At 43.0% G+C, this 18,461-nt stretch overlaps 2 protein-coding genes across 2 annotated transcripts in view; one reads left to right on the forward strand and one right to left on the reverse strand.

The window, feature by feature from the left end:
* The window catches only part of PLCE1 (phospholipase C epsilon 1), a 257,012-nt gene that overhangs the window by 218,944 nt on the left and 19,607 nt on the right, over window positions 1-18,461 (forward strand). The window contains exons 19-23 of the mRNA XM_008144085.3: window positions 2,327-2,456; window positions 7,508-7,629; window positions 8,515-8,632; window positions 13,718-13,849; window positions 14,896-15,186. Coding sequence (XP_008142307.2) covers window positions 2,327-2,456; window positions 7,508-7,629; window positions 8,515-8,632; window positions 13,718-13,849; window positions 14,896-15,186 — 793 coding nt within the window. The remainder of the gene's footprint in view (window positions 1-2,326; window positions 2,457-7,507; window positions 7,630-8,514; window positions 8,633-13,717; window positions 13,850-14,895; window positions 15,187-18,461) is intronic.
* Window positions 9,042-9,389, reverse strand: LOC129152080 (small nuclear ribonucleoprotein G-like). Its single transcript, XM_054729320.1, has one exon. It carries the CDS (start codon window positions 9,387-9,389, stop codon window positions 9,042-9,044), a length of 348 nt encoding a protein of 115 aa, XP_054585295.1.

Below are 18,461 nucleotides of genomic sequence, written 5' to 3' on the forward strand. Positions count from 1 at the left end.
TCCATTTGGGCACCTCTCCCATACTTCTTGCACTGGGGGAAATATCTGAGCATCTAGGGACCTTGGCACTCGCTTTCCAACGTTTACTAGACAGTGGGAATTTGCGTGGCACCACTCCTAGCATACAGCGCTCACATTTTTCTGCCAGTGGGCCAACCAGGCTCTTTGCAGCAGCATTCCCAGCATTTGGCTCTCCCTTGAATGCTTGCTGTGTGGAGGCCCTTCTCTTATCCATGACAAATAGACATGCTTTTGTGGCTCACTTGTGTCTAGAGAAGATTCCCTGAAGCTTTGAAGACTGCTAATCCTATGAGACTCTCTAAAAAAAAAAATTTAAAATTCCCCAATTAAAAAGCATGGGAAAGGCTGTACTGGAAATCTTTGACAGGTCGTGCCCTTTAGCATTTTAAGTAAAGGCCATGTGAAGCTCCGTAGTAGGAATGTGTTTCAGTTTGTTTAAGTGGCTGTTTCCAAACTTCCATTGTGTTTTGTGGTTACTGTAATTGTCAGTTTTTAAATATATTTTTATTGATTTCAGAGAGGAAGGGAGAGGGAGAGAGAGATAGAAACATCAATGATGAAAATAATTGATTGGCTGCCTCCTACATGCCCCCTACTGGGGATAGAGCCCACAACCCGGGCATGTGCCTTTGGCCAGAATCGAACCTGGGACCCTTCAGTCCACAGGCCGATGCTCTATCCACTGAGCCAAACCGACTAGAGCTAATTGTCAGTTTTTACATAACCGCTAGTGTTACACAGAACCCACTTTGAGAAGTCCCAGCCTAGACAGTGTTCAGTTATCCAGGTGGCTAAAGCTATAGGCATAGCCTAAACTGTATCTTGCTTATGTATACGTATTGATTATAAAGGTCGTATGACCACAATTCAAGAAGTTCGGGGAATAAATAATTATTTTTAAATATACATAATTCCAAGGCCCAAAACAACCTGTATTACAGGGATTCTTAACCTTGGTAATATCTAGAAATAGAATTCAGGGGGTCATGGAACTTAGATGAAAAAAAAAAAACCACATCTTTATTTTCACTAACTGTTGGCTGAAATTTAGCATTTCCTCCGATTTACAAACCACAGTGACATTGACAGTACCTATGTCTTTGTCAACAACAGAAACTGTAGATTTTTCATATTATATCACAGTTTTTACTAATGTCTCCAAGAATTATGTATGCTCATCACTATTTCAAAAACATTACTTGGCCTACCTATATATATGCTTTTACTGTGTTAATAAAGAAACCCATATTCCTATTGCACAGATTTGTTTTTTCAACATTTGATAACTGTGTTCACCATTCTTTTTTTTTTTTCCTTTGTAATCTTATATATAGATTTTTATACATTTAAAATATCATTCTGAGTAGGGGGTCCTACCTCACCACACTGCCCCAGGGGCCTGTGCCACAAAAACAGGTCAAGAATCCTGCTGTATTTCCATTTAAGAGTTAGCCTTTCATGCATGTCATTTTATATCATTACAAGAGATACATAGATACTGAACCAAGGATATAGAAATGTACAGGGTGGGCAAAAGTAGGTTTACAGTTGTTCATATGGAAAAAGACGTGCTTATGACTATTACACTAGCTTTATTAAAGAATGTCACAATGCAACTACAAACCTACTTTTGTCCACCACTGTATGTGTGTTTTTATAGATACACACACATATATACATTTACATGTATAAATATTATATACACATAAATAATCCTATATTTTGGATTATTTCCTTAAGTTAGGTGCCCAGACCTATATTCTTGTGTCCTCTCATAACCCCACACAGTGATTCTAGTTGAATATTAGGCTTATGACCTTCTTAGCAACAATACCAAGTTTTTGGAAGTTTCTAAGCCTATTAATCTGATGGATGAAATTAATCTGTTGGTCTCTTCATCCATAGGAATTCTAACATTTTTCTCAAGGTCAAAGGCCTTTAAATATTATTTTAAGAAGGAAAAAGAAAAATGGTTTCTTAGCAGAGATTTCCTTTTCTAGAATTGATGGGCTGGTTCACTTCAGCATTTGGGTCTGAGGCACCAAGGTTTCTCCCGGAGGGTTTGCCGCAGGGAACCACGATTCCTTAGGATTTTTTCTGAAAGCGCCAGGATTCCTCTTGCAGAGAAGTTACCATTCACCCAATGATTAACCTTGTACTTCAAGTGAATTTAGATTTTTGTTTCTTTTCACAAATGAATCAAAATAGGATAAACCACTTTTAGCATGAGATGGTCATTTTGAAAGCTATAAATGAGCGTTCACTAGCTTAGCATCTGCAGTCTTTAATTGTTGATATCTTACAGGCTCATCAGTTAGCATCCATGCAAGCTCAGGCTTACAATGGTGGGAATGCCAACCCCCCGCCTACTAATAATGAGGAGGAGGAAGATGAAGAGGACGAGTATGATTATGACTATGAATCCCTCTCTGACGGTAAGAGAAACAGACCCTATGCTGTGTGCAGGGAAGTGCCTGGATTTTCTGTTTCGGGGGGGGGGGGGGGGGAGTTGGTGTCTTTTTTTTCCCCAAATAAAATAAGCCTGGCACTCCAGAGACCAGCAATACAGATTGTTGTAATATATTGTCCAAGAGTCTCTGAATCCTATCACTTAGCGAGAAGGACCCAGTTAGCCACTACAGCCACCACTCAAGGAAAGAAGAGGAAGGTGTGGGAAGCAACACAGGAGTCATTCCTAAGTGGGTTTCTAGAGGAAAAGGTGAGAATGAGGTTTCTCTACAGTTTCTGGCTTGATTGATGCTCTCAGCAGGAATTGTAGACTGTGGCAGAATCGTTGCTGTCTCCTGCACCACATGCAGGGGCGGCATGATGTTCCTGTACTCTCTGCTCTCCCTCTCACAGCTTTCACTCCTGATTTCTAGGAGTATGAAAAAGAAAGAGGCATCATTTCCCTCCTCCACCAACCCCCTTCTCACATTACTAAGCCAACGGCACATGTTCTTTCAGCCCCACCAAAGGGACAAAACATGGGCAAGCTAATGGCGCAATACAAAAAAGTCACCCAAATAATGTTATCTAGAAATTGTTACAGGTGAAGGCTTCTTCTTACATGAGAATTAAGTTTCGGGTGTGTTTTGTTCGCGCTAAATTAGTGTCATTTGTTGCAGATTACAAAATGTCTTCTCAGGTACCATTGCTGATGATAGACTGTTTTACTTTGGCAACTTCTGTAAGACAACAGTGTAGTAAGGAAAATATGCCAACGTTCTTAAGTTATGTAAATATTGTATGTGTAGGACGCATTACTTCTCTGTAGGATAATTGTTTTGCTAATATGCGTATATGCACCGACCAGGGACCACTTACCACTGGCATTGAGACAGCCACGCTGCCCTCCAGGTCTCTGCTTCTCACACAGCAGAACTGTCTCCTAGTCATGCTTGGCTCCTTGAACCTCCATCAGGGCCAGTAGTTACAACCCAGTCTTTTTGTGTGCACCCTCCTCCAAATACACTTCTAGTCTGTCCGTTTTTTAAATTAATGTATAGTTGACATACAATATTATATTAATTTCAGGTGAGCAACATAGTGACTCAACCTTTATGTCCTTATGTCCTCACCACAGTAAGTCTAGTAGCTGTCTGTCACCATACAACGTTACTATGGTAATATGTTTTCTATGCTGTATTGCATCCCCGTGACATTTTTTTTTTTATACCTGGAGGTTTGTGCCTCTTCTTTCCCCTTTTCATTCATCTCCTGTGTCCCTACCTTCTGGCAACCATCCGTTTGTTCTCTGTATTTGAGTCTGTTTCTGTTTTGTTGTTTGTTTTTTTATTTGTTTATTTTTTAGAGTTCACATACAAGTGAAATCATACGGTATTTGTCTTTCTCTTTCTGACTTATTTCACTTAACATAATACTCTCTAGGCCCATCCATGTCGCCAATGGCAAGATTTCATTCTTTTTTATGACTGAGTAATATTTCATTGTATATATGTACCACATCCTTTTTATCCATTCATCTATCCATGGACACTTAGGTTGCTTCCATATCTTGGCTATTATGAATAATGCAGCAATGAAGACAGGGATGCATACACCTTTTTTAAAAGTATGTTTTTATTGATTTTAGGGAGAGGGAGAGAGAGATAGAAACATCCATGAGAGAGAAACATGGACCGGCTGCCTCCTGCACACCCCCTACTTGGGGATCAAGCCCGAAACCCGACTTGTGCCCTGAACTGAATTGAACCAGAGGCCTCTTGGTGCAGAGGACGATGCTGAGCCAGCTGAGCCACACTGGCCAGGATGCAGATACCTTTTGAATTGTTGTTTTTGTTTCCTTCAGACAGATATTCAGAAATGGAATTTTTGTATCCATTTAATATTTATCTTTAGGTGATTGCTTCATACCATCAACTAAAAACCAATTTATTTATTTGAAATCCCATCAGATTATATGAGGGTCATATTCTTAAGGGGAAGGTTAAAAGAGAGAGAAAAAAGACAATTTTTATATTTTATTCTTGAAAAGTTGTGGGAATATGAATATTTTTATATTGACTTATTCTTCCCCGTGGGTCCCTACAACAGTCATGGTGATGTTTTCCCATAGTAGAACATATTTATTCAGATAAGAAATGAAAACCAATTTTTTTTGGTTGATATTTAAGATATCAACCAATCCAGATGTAATTTCCTTCTGTAAAAAGTTAGTGCATTGGAAGATACACCCATTCTCTATCAAATCATCCTGTGTGGTTTTTTTTCTGTACTTTTAATAACAAGAAAGGACTGGCGCCCTGGTTGGTTTGGCTCAGTGGATAGAGCATCAGCCTGTGGACTGACGGGTCCCAGGTTCGATTCCGGTCAAGGGCACATGCCCAGGTTGTGGGCTTGATCCCCAGTAGGGGGCGTGCAGGAGGCAGCCGATCAATGATTCCCTCTCATCATTGATGTTTCTATCTCTCTCCCTCTCCCTTCCTCTCTGAAATCAATAAAAATATATTTTTTTAAAGAAAGGAGCTGGCTTATTATTATCATTATTATTATTATTGGTGTTTTGATGTGCAAATTAAAAATGAACAGGTAGGGGAAGGATCTTTCTAATTTACAGGCATACCTCAGAGATATTGCGGGTTGGGTTCCAGACCACCGCAATAAAGAGTCATAATATTTTTGCTGGTGGTAGAGCTTGTAAAAAACAGCAATATCAATAAAGTACAATAAAATGAGGTATGCCTATATTTTCAGGAGAATAAAATTTAAACCCTACCCCACTGAATATCTATAGGAGTAGAGTGCTTTTCTAAAACCCGCATGTGCTGGGGTGGGGTATACATGGAGGGGGCGCCCGCCAGGTCTGCCCCATGGACTGTGAGACTTGGGCATTGTCCTTTCACACTGCGGCCTTAGGCCCCTCAGGTGTGTAATGAGAAGGCTCTGTTACTTGTTGGCTGATATTCTCCCTTCTTCCAGCACTAACAGTCAGGACCTACAACAATCACATTCTCTGCCGCCACGTGGTTATTTCCCATGCCACTGAAAGATTGCTCTGACGGGCTGATTCCCAAACAGGCCTCGTAGTTATGCTATGACGTGTTTAACTCTGTCCTGTGCAGGCTTCTTGATGCTCCTGTGACGGGTCCTGTCACTCTTGTACTTTTGGTGGTGGTGTGTGTTGCCTCACTCCTCTCTGCTTCCCTCCACCATCTTCACTTTCTCCAGCTGAGCTGAGAAGGACAGGGAAGCCTGCCTGCTGTGGGCAGGACCAGATCCAGCTGCATCAGCTTCTTGTAATGATGGGTCCCTTGGAAGCTGTGGCCAGTCCCCTCAGAAATGAACATGCTCTCAAATTGCTGCATAAATTTGCAAGAGTGTTCACAGTCCTTCTGAGGCCCTGGCAAGCAGCCCAGGTTGAGAACCCGTCTCGAGAATCTGGGGGCCCAGTTTATCTCTGTGACAGCCCCAGGCCTCCGCTTCCACATCTATAAAATGAATGAGTCTGAAGCCTCTTTTGCTGTAAAAATGTGGCAATTCCAAAATTGCTTCCAGAAAAGTCTAAAGGAAGTTGTACATGAGGCTCATGTGTTTCAGGAACCACTACTCTGCCTTTTAGCCAGTAAGTTCTAAGCGACTATTTAATTAAATTTCATTAAATAAATATCGATTTTTCCCAACCTTGCTGTTTATCCTGACTAGCTTTGAACATGCCCTAGAGTATTGATTTGAACTGACAACTTAATATAGAAATATTCTATCACAATGACTACATGGTCCTAAAAAAAATTAATCAACTTATATCCATTGGACATACTGTATTATTGGGAATATTAATGCAAAATGTGAGTGTGGCAGCATGATACACATTAACAATGTTTGTGCTTCTTTTATTGCTAGCCTTTGCATCCCTTAGTAGTCAAAATAGTACATCAATGGAAGAGTTCTTATTTCATTTATCTTATTACCTAAGCTGTTGTTATTTATGCTTTGCTTCATACCTGAGTTTAATTTATCTGGCTTTTTGTCTTAATTTCTCTTACTTTTATCCCCTTTCTGATTCTGTTTTTCTGTAGCAGATGTCCTTACTGCTTCTCCTGCTCCTAACTGTCAGGAAGGTAAAGCCACTCGAACTGGCCATTTTAACTGCATGAATGTCGGCATCTGTTTCCAGTTTCTTAGGCCCGATTAGCATGACGTGTGACACTTACGTGAATAAAAATGTAGTAAAATGATTGATCTCACTTACCTCTTGGCAGCTGCATGGCCCTGATCAGGTATAACGATATTTTGGTCTAAGCATTTATGGTCTGATGAGATAGTAAATCCGAGGTGAGAAATGTGCTTTCTTGTTTTTCATGTTAAAAGAACATAAAAGAACTCTAACACCTTTAAAGTCATTTTTAATAGAAATTCAACATAAGACCAAAGTATAGAAGGATCTCTCATACTTTGCATATTTTTAGATACATTTCAATTCCTATCCCTAAGATTCTCACTTAATCAATTGATAGACAAGTATGAAAATTTTACTTTTTAATTAAGTGTAATTGTGAAAACTGCATTGCAAATGACAGTGTCTTTTTTCTTCTGGTTTTGACATTTCTAGAGGTGAAAGAGGCTAATAGCTTCATTTCAAAGTGCGAGTGATTAAACCACTCACCGTCTAGAAGTGCTTCAATCATAAATCCTTCCCAAACCTGTGTGCCGAAGGCTTCTTGACACAGGACATCTTCCGTAACCTTTGCCCAGAGCCAATCATCTATATGAAAATGAGCCTTCTCATTTAGATGATGTCTGTGTGGTACCAAAACTACTGGCAAATGAATCCATGCAATAAAAAAATAAGTGCATTGTTTAACAAAATTTAAAAATTACACTTCAAGCCATCCTTTTGGTAACTTGTAGCCAGCCTTGTCTCATGACAAGCACCAGTGTCCGGGTATCCTTGCCATGAAGTAGACATAGCCCTTGAGTGAAGCATTTGGTTCTTGTGCGCTAAAGCCTGCCAACTCATTTTCAGATAACATTCTAGAAGACAGACCTGAAAGCAAATCGTGTAACGACAAGCTTCAGTTTGAGTATAATGAAGAAATCCCCAAGAGGATAAAGAAAGCAGATAACGCTGCTTGCAACAAAGGAAAGGTGGGTGAATGGTTTCTGTTAAATTACACTCGGACCCTGATACTCTTGTCAGTTTCAGGTGGGATTTCCCTCCCTCCCTGCCCCTTCCCTTCACCTTTCCCCTCACTTTCCCTTAGATGCCAAAGCCCACATGGTGATGCTATGGGACACCCACCTGCCATTTGTAGAAGGTTAGTCATTGATTCATCCAGCCAATACCTACTGAAGGTGTACTGTGCGACAGACACTGAGGTGGTGCAGGAGGTGGTTTAGTGATGGAGCCCAACCCATAAACAATGCTTGTAGATAAGTAAAAGAGCAGTGATTTCTCAGAGTTATCAGAGCATTAAGAAGACCGTGTTACAGAAGGAGGATTTGGCCAAACAGACAGAAACAGGGCATGCAGGCCAAGAGGACAGCCAGGTATGTTCAAGGAATTGCTAGGAGTTTTGAAGATGTTGGGGATGACCAAGAAGATGAACGGGGCCCGATCGTGAAGTGTTAACAGAGGAAGGACACTGAGAATAGAAGGATAAATTAGATACCCAGACCCTACCCTCAAGTGCCTCACAGAATATAGGCTCTGAGCAAATCTGTAGACATAGTTGCAGTTGAGAATGTTAGAGAACAAAAGAATAAAATGTCAGAAATGTGAGCCACAGAAGTACCTGCTCGATTATCTATTCATTCAGCAGATACGCACTGACTGTTCCACAGTGGCCACACTGGACGGCACCCAGGCGTCAGACTCACCTCTTGCTCTCAGAACGTTTTTACTCTAGGAAAGGTGCTAGGACCCAGGAGTGAATGTAGAGCAAGGTGAAATGCACTGAGAAAGCAGCAGGTAAAGGGCTTCTGGGTGGCATATACCGTCCATGTCAACTGGTATAATTTTCCCCTTGCTAGGTGTATGACATGGAGTTGGGAGAAGAATTTTATCTTCCTCAGAATAAAAAGGAAAGCAGACAGATTGCACCAGAGCTTTCCGACCTTGTCATCTATTGCCAAGCAGTAAAATTCCCAGGTAAGAGTAGGCAAAATCATCTAAAACATTTAAAGGTGCCAAGAGATAAAAATATGCTGTTTATTTAATTGGGTACTGTAAATATTCTCAAAATAGCTAAATTGTGTTGCTGAAATCATTGTTACAATACATCCTAAAATTTATTATTATCATTTGCTGTGATACTCATGAGGAAAATACCATAAAATATTTATTTTCCAGATCATATTATGTCTTTTAATAATAGTTAGTAATGAGAATGACAATAACATAATAATATTCATAACACCTAGTAGCTAAAATTTATTAAGCATTTAAGTACCAGGATTTGTGTATTTTACATACATCATCTTATTGCCTTCATAATAATTCAATGAGATATTGGGTTTATTCCCTCCCCCCTTTTTTTTTGACCAATACAAAAGTTTATTTAACAAAAGTTCAGTGTGAAAATGGACAGGACTAGATTTTTATATTGTAGTGAAACAGGTGCTGTGGAGAGGGGACATGTGGAAGCAGTTGATTTCTTGGTAAACACAGCCATTCTTTGTACTCGCTCCAAGGCTTCTAACATGATGATACTATTTCCTCGTATTACCACCATTCCAATACTGTTCTGTTGCCCACCAGTTGCCATCTCCACACATTCATCTATCACAAGATTCATAAAGGGATCACATCCCTGCAATATTCCCTGGACATGGCTGCCACCATTTAATTTCAATGATAACTTCTTGTCCATAATTTTTTTTAACTCGGGAGGGTGAGCTTTGCCCATGGCATCTAAGCGAGCTCAAAGATACCTCCAAACGGAATTCATGGCCTCTCTGATGCTCCTGCTTTCGGCCCGGCATTTTGCTCCTGGCGTCACCAATCTATTCCCCATTTTTAAATAAGACAAAGTCTGAGAGAGATAAAGTAATTGGCTCTAGGTTTCAGAGTGAAGCAGTTAAGACTCTTCTTTGAAAGTGACAGAAATTGACTTACACAAAGAGTAAACTTATTGGCTTATGTATTGAAAAATGGATACAGAAGTGTCAGGTACGGCTTGATCCAGGGCTCTCTCCCTGTTTCTCACGGTCTCTGCCGTGTTGGCCCTCTTCCCTTTGGGCTGTGAGGCAGCTGCAGCAGGCCGGCACCACATGCTTCCAGATTCAGCTCCCGTGTGATCAGCTCTTCCAGAACTGTCAGCAGCAGATTGGTTGTTTTTCACTAGGTCCTCTGCCCATCCCTGAACTAGTCACTGTGGCCCAGGGCAGGCAGTGCTCTCACTGTCCCAGGCCTCTGTTACCTGCCCCACCCCTGAGCTCCACCCAAACCACAAGGACCAAGGGTGGCGTTTCAGTGGGAGAATAAGTTTCCTCAGTTGGCCATTTCTAGAAGTAAAGTGCTGATAAACCGCTTTAAGAAGGGGAGTGAGGTCCATTTCAGATAATAAATGGCATAACTACGGTTCTGAAGCCTGTCAGTCTGCATTGCACAGCCTCGCCTCCCTTGTCAGGGCGTGTCGTCAGTGAGCTCACCCAGTGTGTGTCCCACAAGGGAACAGCAGGTGGTGGAGGGCAAACAGGAGAGTCATAACCTATGACGTCAGAAAAACCTACCTCTTTCTACTAAGAGAAAGGATTCCCTTGCAGAGGACAGGAAAGCTACTGGAATTGGGAGATTGTCTAAACGTTAGCAAAAGGTATATAAACTTGGCCTGGAGAGGGTTAAAATACCAACCCTCATTTTTTTTCAATATGGTCTGAATGCAGATCCTGTCTCCCAGAGGCTTATCTTAAGCATCAGTTCTCACACTCTGCCCTGAAATTGGGACAAAGGTATTGGGCTATTTAAAAATTAGGTAATAGTGGTCTTTTTACACACCAGAAGGAAAAAAAATCATAAATAGAACTTTCTCCATTTTAAGCTCTCTCCCATAAACTGTTTGGAAATTTTGGCAGCTGCTGCTGCTTATCTGTTGGCAAAATTCTGTTGAGGAGAATATGAATGAATAAGTAGCAAGCAGAGATCTCAAAGACATGCAGGGACCTAGCCATTTAGGTGTAGTTTCACAGACCAGGCCTCCTTTCACATAAGTACATGTGTACAGCTGGTGAAAGTGTTCTTATGATGAGGAAAAATCCTTTTCCTGTCGAAAGAGCCTCGTGGCCTGCGTGTCCTTCATCACAGGAACAAGTGTGAAGGTCACTTTGTCAAGAATCACACTCACTGCCTCTCCTGTTCTTTATAAATTCAGCTGACACTACACCCAAACCATCCCACAGGCTTGGTCTTTTCTTCTCAAGCACCAAGTAAATAAAGAGCAAAAATGCCCAAATTTTGGAAGAGTCAAAGGTCATTGGGTCCAGCCTCTGACTGGAGGCACAGGCTACGCGTGGTGTTATTTGGCTTATTTTTAAAACTAGAGGCCCGGTGCACAGATTTGTGCACTTGTGGGGTCCCTCGGCCTGGCCTGCACCCTCTCGCAATCCGGGACCCCTCAGGGGATGTCAGAGGCCCAATGCATGATTTGGCCTAATCCCTGCAGGCCGATCTTTGGTTAACCTCTTCCCTGCTTTCCCCCTCCCTGATTCCCTCTGAGATTCATCAGTCTGTTCCATGTTTCCATGCCTGTGCGTTGAGCGTCTGCCCCCTGGTGGTCAGTGCGCGTCACAGCTACCGGTCGAATGGTCACTTAGGCTTTTATATATATGGATTCCCAATGTGCTGTTCTTTTAAAGTGTTTAAATGGCACACGGTCTTTATAAGATATACTGTAGTTTAATTTTTTTTAGTAATTGAAGTTTTGGACATTTTTCTTTTCCCAACTTTACTTCCTTTCTCAAAATCACTAAAGTGTGTTGCTAGAATCGTTGTTACAATACCTTCTACATATTTATCATGATTATAATTTGTTCTGATGCTCGGGGGGAAAATACCATAAAATGTTCATTTTGCTACACTATGCATTTTAATTTTGCTACATTATCCATTTCGATGCATCTCACTCTTCACCATCCCAAGTCCCTTCCACGGAGCCATATGCAAAAAAATCTTCAGAGCAGTGAGGCAGCATGAAGACCACGTGGCACAACCTTCCCCAGAAGTACAGTAACCTCCCCAAGATCAGGAGCCCGCTTCAGTGGCAGGATTCCACTCCTCAGTGACCTTGACTAGGGCAGTTAGTTAACCTCTCTGCACTTCAGAGACCCTTCCTATAAAAGAGACAGGACAGTCCTCACTTGCAGGGTTGTCATAAACATTAATAATAAAATACCTAATGTGACTAGCACGCTATCTACAGGTAGTTGGCTCACTGGAACTGGTGGTGGTTGCTGTTCTTATTGATAGACTAGAGGCCAGATGCACAAAATTCATGCACAGGGGGTGGGGGCTGGGGGGAGGGGGGCAGTCGGACATCCCTCTCGCAATCTGGGACCCCTCACTCCTAACTGCCCGCCTGCTCGCTCCTTACCACCTGCCTGCTCACTCCTTTCCACTTGGCTCGCCGCTCCTTAGTGCTGCCACAGAGGTGGGGGAGGCTCCCACCACCACCACTGCGCTCGCCAGCCATGAGCCCAGCTTCTGGCTGAGTGGTGCTCCCGCTGTGGGAGCGCACTGACCACCAGGGGGCAGCTCCTGCATTAAGCGTCTGCCCCCTGGTGGTCAGTACATGTCATAGCGACCAGTCCTTCTGGTCGTTCCAGTCATTCTGCCTTAAAGGTTGCTGGGCTTTTACATATATAGATGGGCCAACAGGGCAAATTTCTCCCCTCTCTTGATCACCAACCCATGTTCCTGCTTCCTCGCCCCACCCCGAGAGAACAGCCAGGCTGTTCACAGAAGGCCCCTGGGGAATGTCGACGTGGGCCAGGATGTGTGCAAAACTCCCAGAATGAACATGGGGCTTCACGTTGACCCCTCATTGGTTTTACTTGGGAGAAAATCTGTTACATCATTGTGTAGAGGGCAAAGTTCACACAAAATTTTAAGATAAAGCATGAGAACTCACTAGTGCAAGTTTGCACATCTTTGTGGTTACAGATACTTCAGAGAGAAAAAATTTAGAAGCCCCACAGCTGCTATGAACCCAGCATTTTCTCAGAACAAGTCACTCTACTGAGTATGTAGATATACATGATCTCATTTCATCATAACCACAGCCCTTGTATAGGTAAGCAAGGAGTGCAGAGGTTTAGGTAGCTTGTGGGAGGTCACACCACTAGGAAATGGATTTAAACCCCAAAGTTTTTGCTTTTATTAAACACTCCTTTATCCTGTCTTCTCTGATGATGTTTTTGGGAAGGTGTATTTTCATCTCAAAGAGGGCATCCTGAACGCTGCTCCAGCTGAAGGAATTACTACCGAATGGTACAAGTGTAGACAGTGGAAACAGTTTGGAGGCCACTGGCTTCCCTGGTGCCTTTAACTCACTCTTCCTGCACTGGATCCAGGTCTGCATGGTGTGCATTCATTTCCTCGTTCAGCAAATATCTGCATGCGCCCGGCACTGTGCCAGGCAGGAAGGAGCCAGGGAGTGGTTGGAGCAGGAGTGAGAAAGAGAAGCCGTGAGACATCACTGTCATTTAACATATTTCCCGTTTAATCCTCAGACTAAGCCTGTGAGTTCCTATCATTATACCCATTTTGTAGATAAGGAAACTGAGGAACAGAGAAGGTGGATGTTAAGTCAGGGCTCCTAATGGCAGGAATTCAACCTAGACCATATGATGCTAAAACTAGGGCTCCGAGCCATTCTTTCATCTCTCAAAATTGAGTAATTCGGTCCTGATAATTCAGTGTTGACTGGAGCATTTTCTTTTTATGCAGTTTTTCAAAATCTTTCTGGTGCACCAACAAGTGGGTGTGGGTGCGATTTTGCGGTCATTCTGTGATAATCCTGCAGTTCTTGTCACATTTGCCCACAGAGATTAAAAAAAAACAACTTCGCTCTAACAGCCTACAACGCTGCTATGAACAGTGCTGAGAATGCGAGCGGGTCCTCTGAGCAGGGTTACCAGGGAGTAGTAAGACTTCAAAGTAAACATGGACAGGGATGGAAAATGTCGAGTTCCCTCACTTGTAGTTTTTGGCTTATTTATTTTCATTTTATGGGAACAGGCCTGTCAACTCTAAATGCATCTGGCTCTAGCAGAGGAAAAGAAAGGAAAAGCAGGAAGTCCATTTTTGGCAACAATCCGGGCAGAATGAGCCCTGGGGAGACGGCATCACTTAGCAAAACATCTGGAAAAAGTAAAGTCACCTTCTTTCACTACCTTTGCTCGATTCCGCATGCTGGATAAGTCCAACGTTTTACTGTCGAAGCACTTCCCTTGAACTTTTTCTATCTTTTTTTTTTTTTTATTTCCATGAGTGTTTATGTTATCTAAGTGTAGTAGAAATATTTTTCAAGTTTACATGTTTAACTTCCTAAAACATAGCACTTCGCTGAAGATGTTCTAACAGTGTTTGCCTCAATAGGGAAAAATTGGAACCACCTTGGAACATTCTAGTGGTTCTTGGAACTGATCTCGTCACCATTATAACTCCAGAAGATATATCCATTTTATTACTAATTACTTTTTATTATAAAAGTAATAAATTCTCATAGTTATAAAAAAAAAAAACTCAAACAATACAGGGTATTATTAAAATTCCTTTCTATTCTGAATGGCTCAGTTCTAGTCCCCTGAGGTAACCACTGTTAGGTTTATTGTGTTTTGTTCAAGAAGAATAAGATTCTTTTTAAGATGATCCAAATGGGATATAACCGAACATATTTGTATAACTTTTATATTGCTGTAACTTTCCAAATAGCTTTCTGAGCATATATATCTACCTTATTCTCCTTATGCCCCTGTGGCTTTCCATTGTGTATACACTGTCATTTAACCACTTCCTCACTGGTAGAGCATTTGGATTGCTTCCTGGGTTTTTTGTTGCTTTTTTTTTTTCCTATAACAAATGCTAAAGTGAATACCCTTATACATATATTGCCATGTATTGTTCAAATATATCCACAGGACAGATGAGGCAAAGGACTTCCAGGCTTTTAATTTAAATTGGTGCTTCTGCACTCATTTTAAAACTCAGTAGCTGTCATTTTGTTTCAAGGTGGTGGACTAGCTCAACTATAGTGTAACCCTACTATAGTGTAACTGAATAGTGTCACACCATTGAGATCTACTCTGATGTGTTACATGGTTATGATTGTTTTACCGAGATGTTGTTCAGGTTTATCTTTCTAAAACATTGAAGTGTCCTGCACTAATCTGAGGCTAATCTTTTGGGGGGTTTAGGTTCCTATGAAGGAATGCGACAGGCCTGGGAGGAATCTTCTTCCCCCCTCAGCCCAACCACGTCCCTCAGCGCTATCATTAGAACTCCCAAATGTTACCATATCTCATCGCTGAATGAAAATGCCGCCAAACGTCTGTGTCGCAGGTATTCTCAGAAACTGATCCAGCACACCGCCTGTCAGCTGCTGAGGACTTACCCGGCTGCCACCCGCATCGACTCCTCCAACCCCAACCCCCTCATGTTCTGGCTGCACGGGATACAGCTCGTGGCACTCAACTACCAGACAGATGGTAATGGCCTGCTCCTCACCTCTCTCCTTTGGGTCTTACGTTTCAGGAAACGTAGTTCAACAAACAACATTTTAGTTAAGAGGGGCAAGATTCCAGACTGGGGCACACCTATGGTAAGAGTAAAAATACAGGTGATTTTGATACTGAATTGTGCCCTTGATGTTTCAGAGCTAAGGCGATAAGAAAGAACCTTAAAGGGGTCCCTAGTAATCTCTTGTTCTTGCTCCCTTTTTAAAGCATTTTTTAAACATAAGGCTACTCGTGTGTGTCTTTAAATAAGACACTGTTTAGGCCTGTGTCTAGTTTGTTTCTAAAGACCTTTTGGGGCAGAGAGTTACTAACACCCTTTGGTAAGCTCTCTTGCTAAGCTATTCCTTGCAGTCAAGAAGTAGTTAACACTCCAGGCGAATTGCTTGTTAGCTTCTTATCCATGGAGATGGAAATGGAGAACCAAGAAAGCAGTGTTTGTTTTTTCCACTGCTGATGAAACTCTCTTAGCAGGAATACCTGAGGAGGCCTGACGTCCAGAATAAAAGCTACCATTCATTGCACACTTACTGTACGACAGACACGGGGCTGAATTTTCCTTGACCCCCTATTATCTCATTTACTCTTTGCAACAACCCTAAGCGGTGGACACCTTTATGATCCCCATTCCTCAGATGAGCAAACCAAGGCACAGAGCGATTGATTTGCTCAAGGTCACAGAATGACTAGTAATCATGAATTCAAGGACTCTGGGAGTGGAGAGGATGAAGTATTTTGTTTCTACTTGGTTATGGGGGCAAGAAGGGAGCTGCAGAAGATAAAGTCGATGAGGAATGTTTCCTCGAAGCACCTTCGGAAGCCACAGTCTTTCCTTGGAACAGGCAAGCGGCCTTCTCGTTCCTCTCACGTGACCTGAATCAGATCCTAAGTAACTGTGCTGACCCGCCAGCTGCAGCACAGCCCTGTCTCCAGCCAAGGTCAAACCACACCTTTCACTCTCAAACCAGCTAGCCACCTGGTACTGGTGCCAACAGTGCCCATGTGTGGCTGACCCTGCCGACGCCTTTTTTTTTTTTTTTTTTTTGCCCTTGTTATATTTGCTTCTTTCCATTGAAATTAAATAACACGATGCAGGTGAAGTACCCTACTTAGCATAGCGGCTGGCACAGAGAAAGCATTCCACAAACGTTAACGATGATGAAGTGTTTTTGATAAGTTATGAAAACAGTAGGATTTGGACTCGCCAGTGGAAATAATAATGAAATATTTTCAAAGTTATAAAAGTTTCTTTTCAATCTGTCCCGAGTGGCTTGCGGGCTCACATCTCTGACCCTGTCTGTAGCCCTTCGGCGCCCTGGGTTATTATGATACTGAAATATTTTAAGTCAAGTGAAATCACTAGCAAAATGGTTTTCTCAAGGAAATGGAAATGCGTTTGGTTTTGGATGTGCCCGTTCTCCTGGGCGTGCCGAGGCTGGTGCAGACACACCGGCTCCGCCGATGGCAAAGGGAGCCACCGCTGAAAGGAGCTGCCCCTCCTGCTCCCTCCACCACCACCGCCACCCCCCCCCCCCCCAAGTCCCGAAGGACACACTGAGGCTGCAGCTCAGCCTTCACTCACCCCTGAAGGCTTTGCCTCTCTCCCAAATCAATCTGGGAGTACATGTTCGAGCTGCCTCCTCAGGGGAGACAGATGGCTCTGTTGATGGTTCATCCTCAAGTTTCTCTACATAGTCTTCCAGCCCGGGTTATAGTGCTGCCATAACGCCTCTCTGATCCATGCCACAGGCAATGATGACACGCATCCCCACGCTGGACAAAGCACAAGCAACAGGCAGTTTCGCCGTGTTCATCTGTAAAAATGGTCTTCATTTGCACAAACTGGGCGTAGAGCCTGGCTAATATCTTGCCCGCAGTAGGTGCTCAATAAATGCACGCTGAGCTGAAACAGACTATCCCCCTCCGCCCCACTGCAGTCTGAGCCTGTGGTTCTTTGGTTTTTAGGTACTTTTCTGTGGATTGCAAGTCCAAATAGATCAGAGTCTATTTTTACAAAGAATTCCTAGATTAGGGAGCGCTTTCTATTCCATGAAACATCCCAACCAAGTAACAGAGAACCCTCTCCCAGTGTCCCTCTAGCCCCCGACTATGTTCCATGGATCATCTGCCTTGCCACTTCCTGGATGTCAGAGGACCCTGATGCCCCAGAGGAGTGTCCATTGACTTAGGGTCATCTCTTCCCAGAATTTCTAATGGCTCCATCAACTCCAAGAAGGTCTGCAGTGATCTGGAGCCAGGAATAGCCCAGGTCTGCACTCAGTGAAACCAATTCTTGAGTTTGGAAACTGACTTGAGCCTGGTATGCAAACCTGGTGATGGCTGGCAACAGTCCCTCATCATTCTTTCCACCTAGAGCAGAACAAGTATAAGGACACGCAACCCCATCAAAAGAAAAGCTTCTGTTAATATGGGTCATGCTTTCCTGAATGATTGTCAAACTCTTTATGATGGCTTTTCTAGCCCCAAAGTATAGGCATCATTATTACGGGAATGGTGCCTACTTAATACAGGGTTTTTTAATAAATAGGAGACCATAAAGGTAATGATAAGCCTGATCTGCCATCACAGGCATTGACTGGGAGGCGTGATCAGGTGACACAGATTCATGCACCCTCCTTCACTTGCTTTCAACAGGGGTATTAAAACGATAGCCCCAGGTGAAGTCCTGGGACCACGCCTAGGGGACAATTGGAGGGCTAGATTTGAGGTCCCACCTTTATTCCAAAACTAGAGGCCCGTTGCATGGAGATTCGTGCAAGAATAGGCCTTCCTTCCCCTGGCTGCCAGCACCAGTTTTCCTCTGGCACCCGGGACCCAGGCCTTCACTCTGGCCGCCACCTTCCACCTTCACTCCGGGCAGAGCCTTCAGTGTTTGCTCCAGCCGGAGCGCTGCTCCTGTAGCTCCCTCTGCCCTCCCCCTCATAACAGGCGTCCTGCCCCGCCCGGCCGCTCTGCGCCTGCATATGCAAATTAACCCGCCATCTTTGTTGGGTTGATTTGCATACTCCTGATTGGCTTGATGGTGTCACAGAGTTACAATTTGCATATTTCTATTTTATTAGTGTAGATGAGCAGCTCCGCCTGGATCTGGTTTACCTGTTGACTTACTACATGAGATTAGCCCCAGCTGGTTTGGCTCAGTGGATGGAGTGGTGGCCCATGGACTGAAAGGTCCCGGGTTTGATTCCAGTCAAGGACACGTACCTTGGTAGCAGTCCCCATCCCAG

Source organism: Eptesicus fuscus, chromosome 17 (genome assembly GCF_027574615.1).
Source record: "Eptesicus fuscus isolate TK198812 chromosome 17, DD_ASM_mEF_20220401, whole genome shotgun sequence".
NCBI lineage: Eukaryota > Metazoa > Chordata > Mammalia > Chiroptera > Vespertilionidae > Eptesicus > Eptesicus fuscus.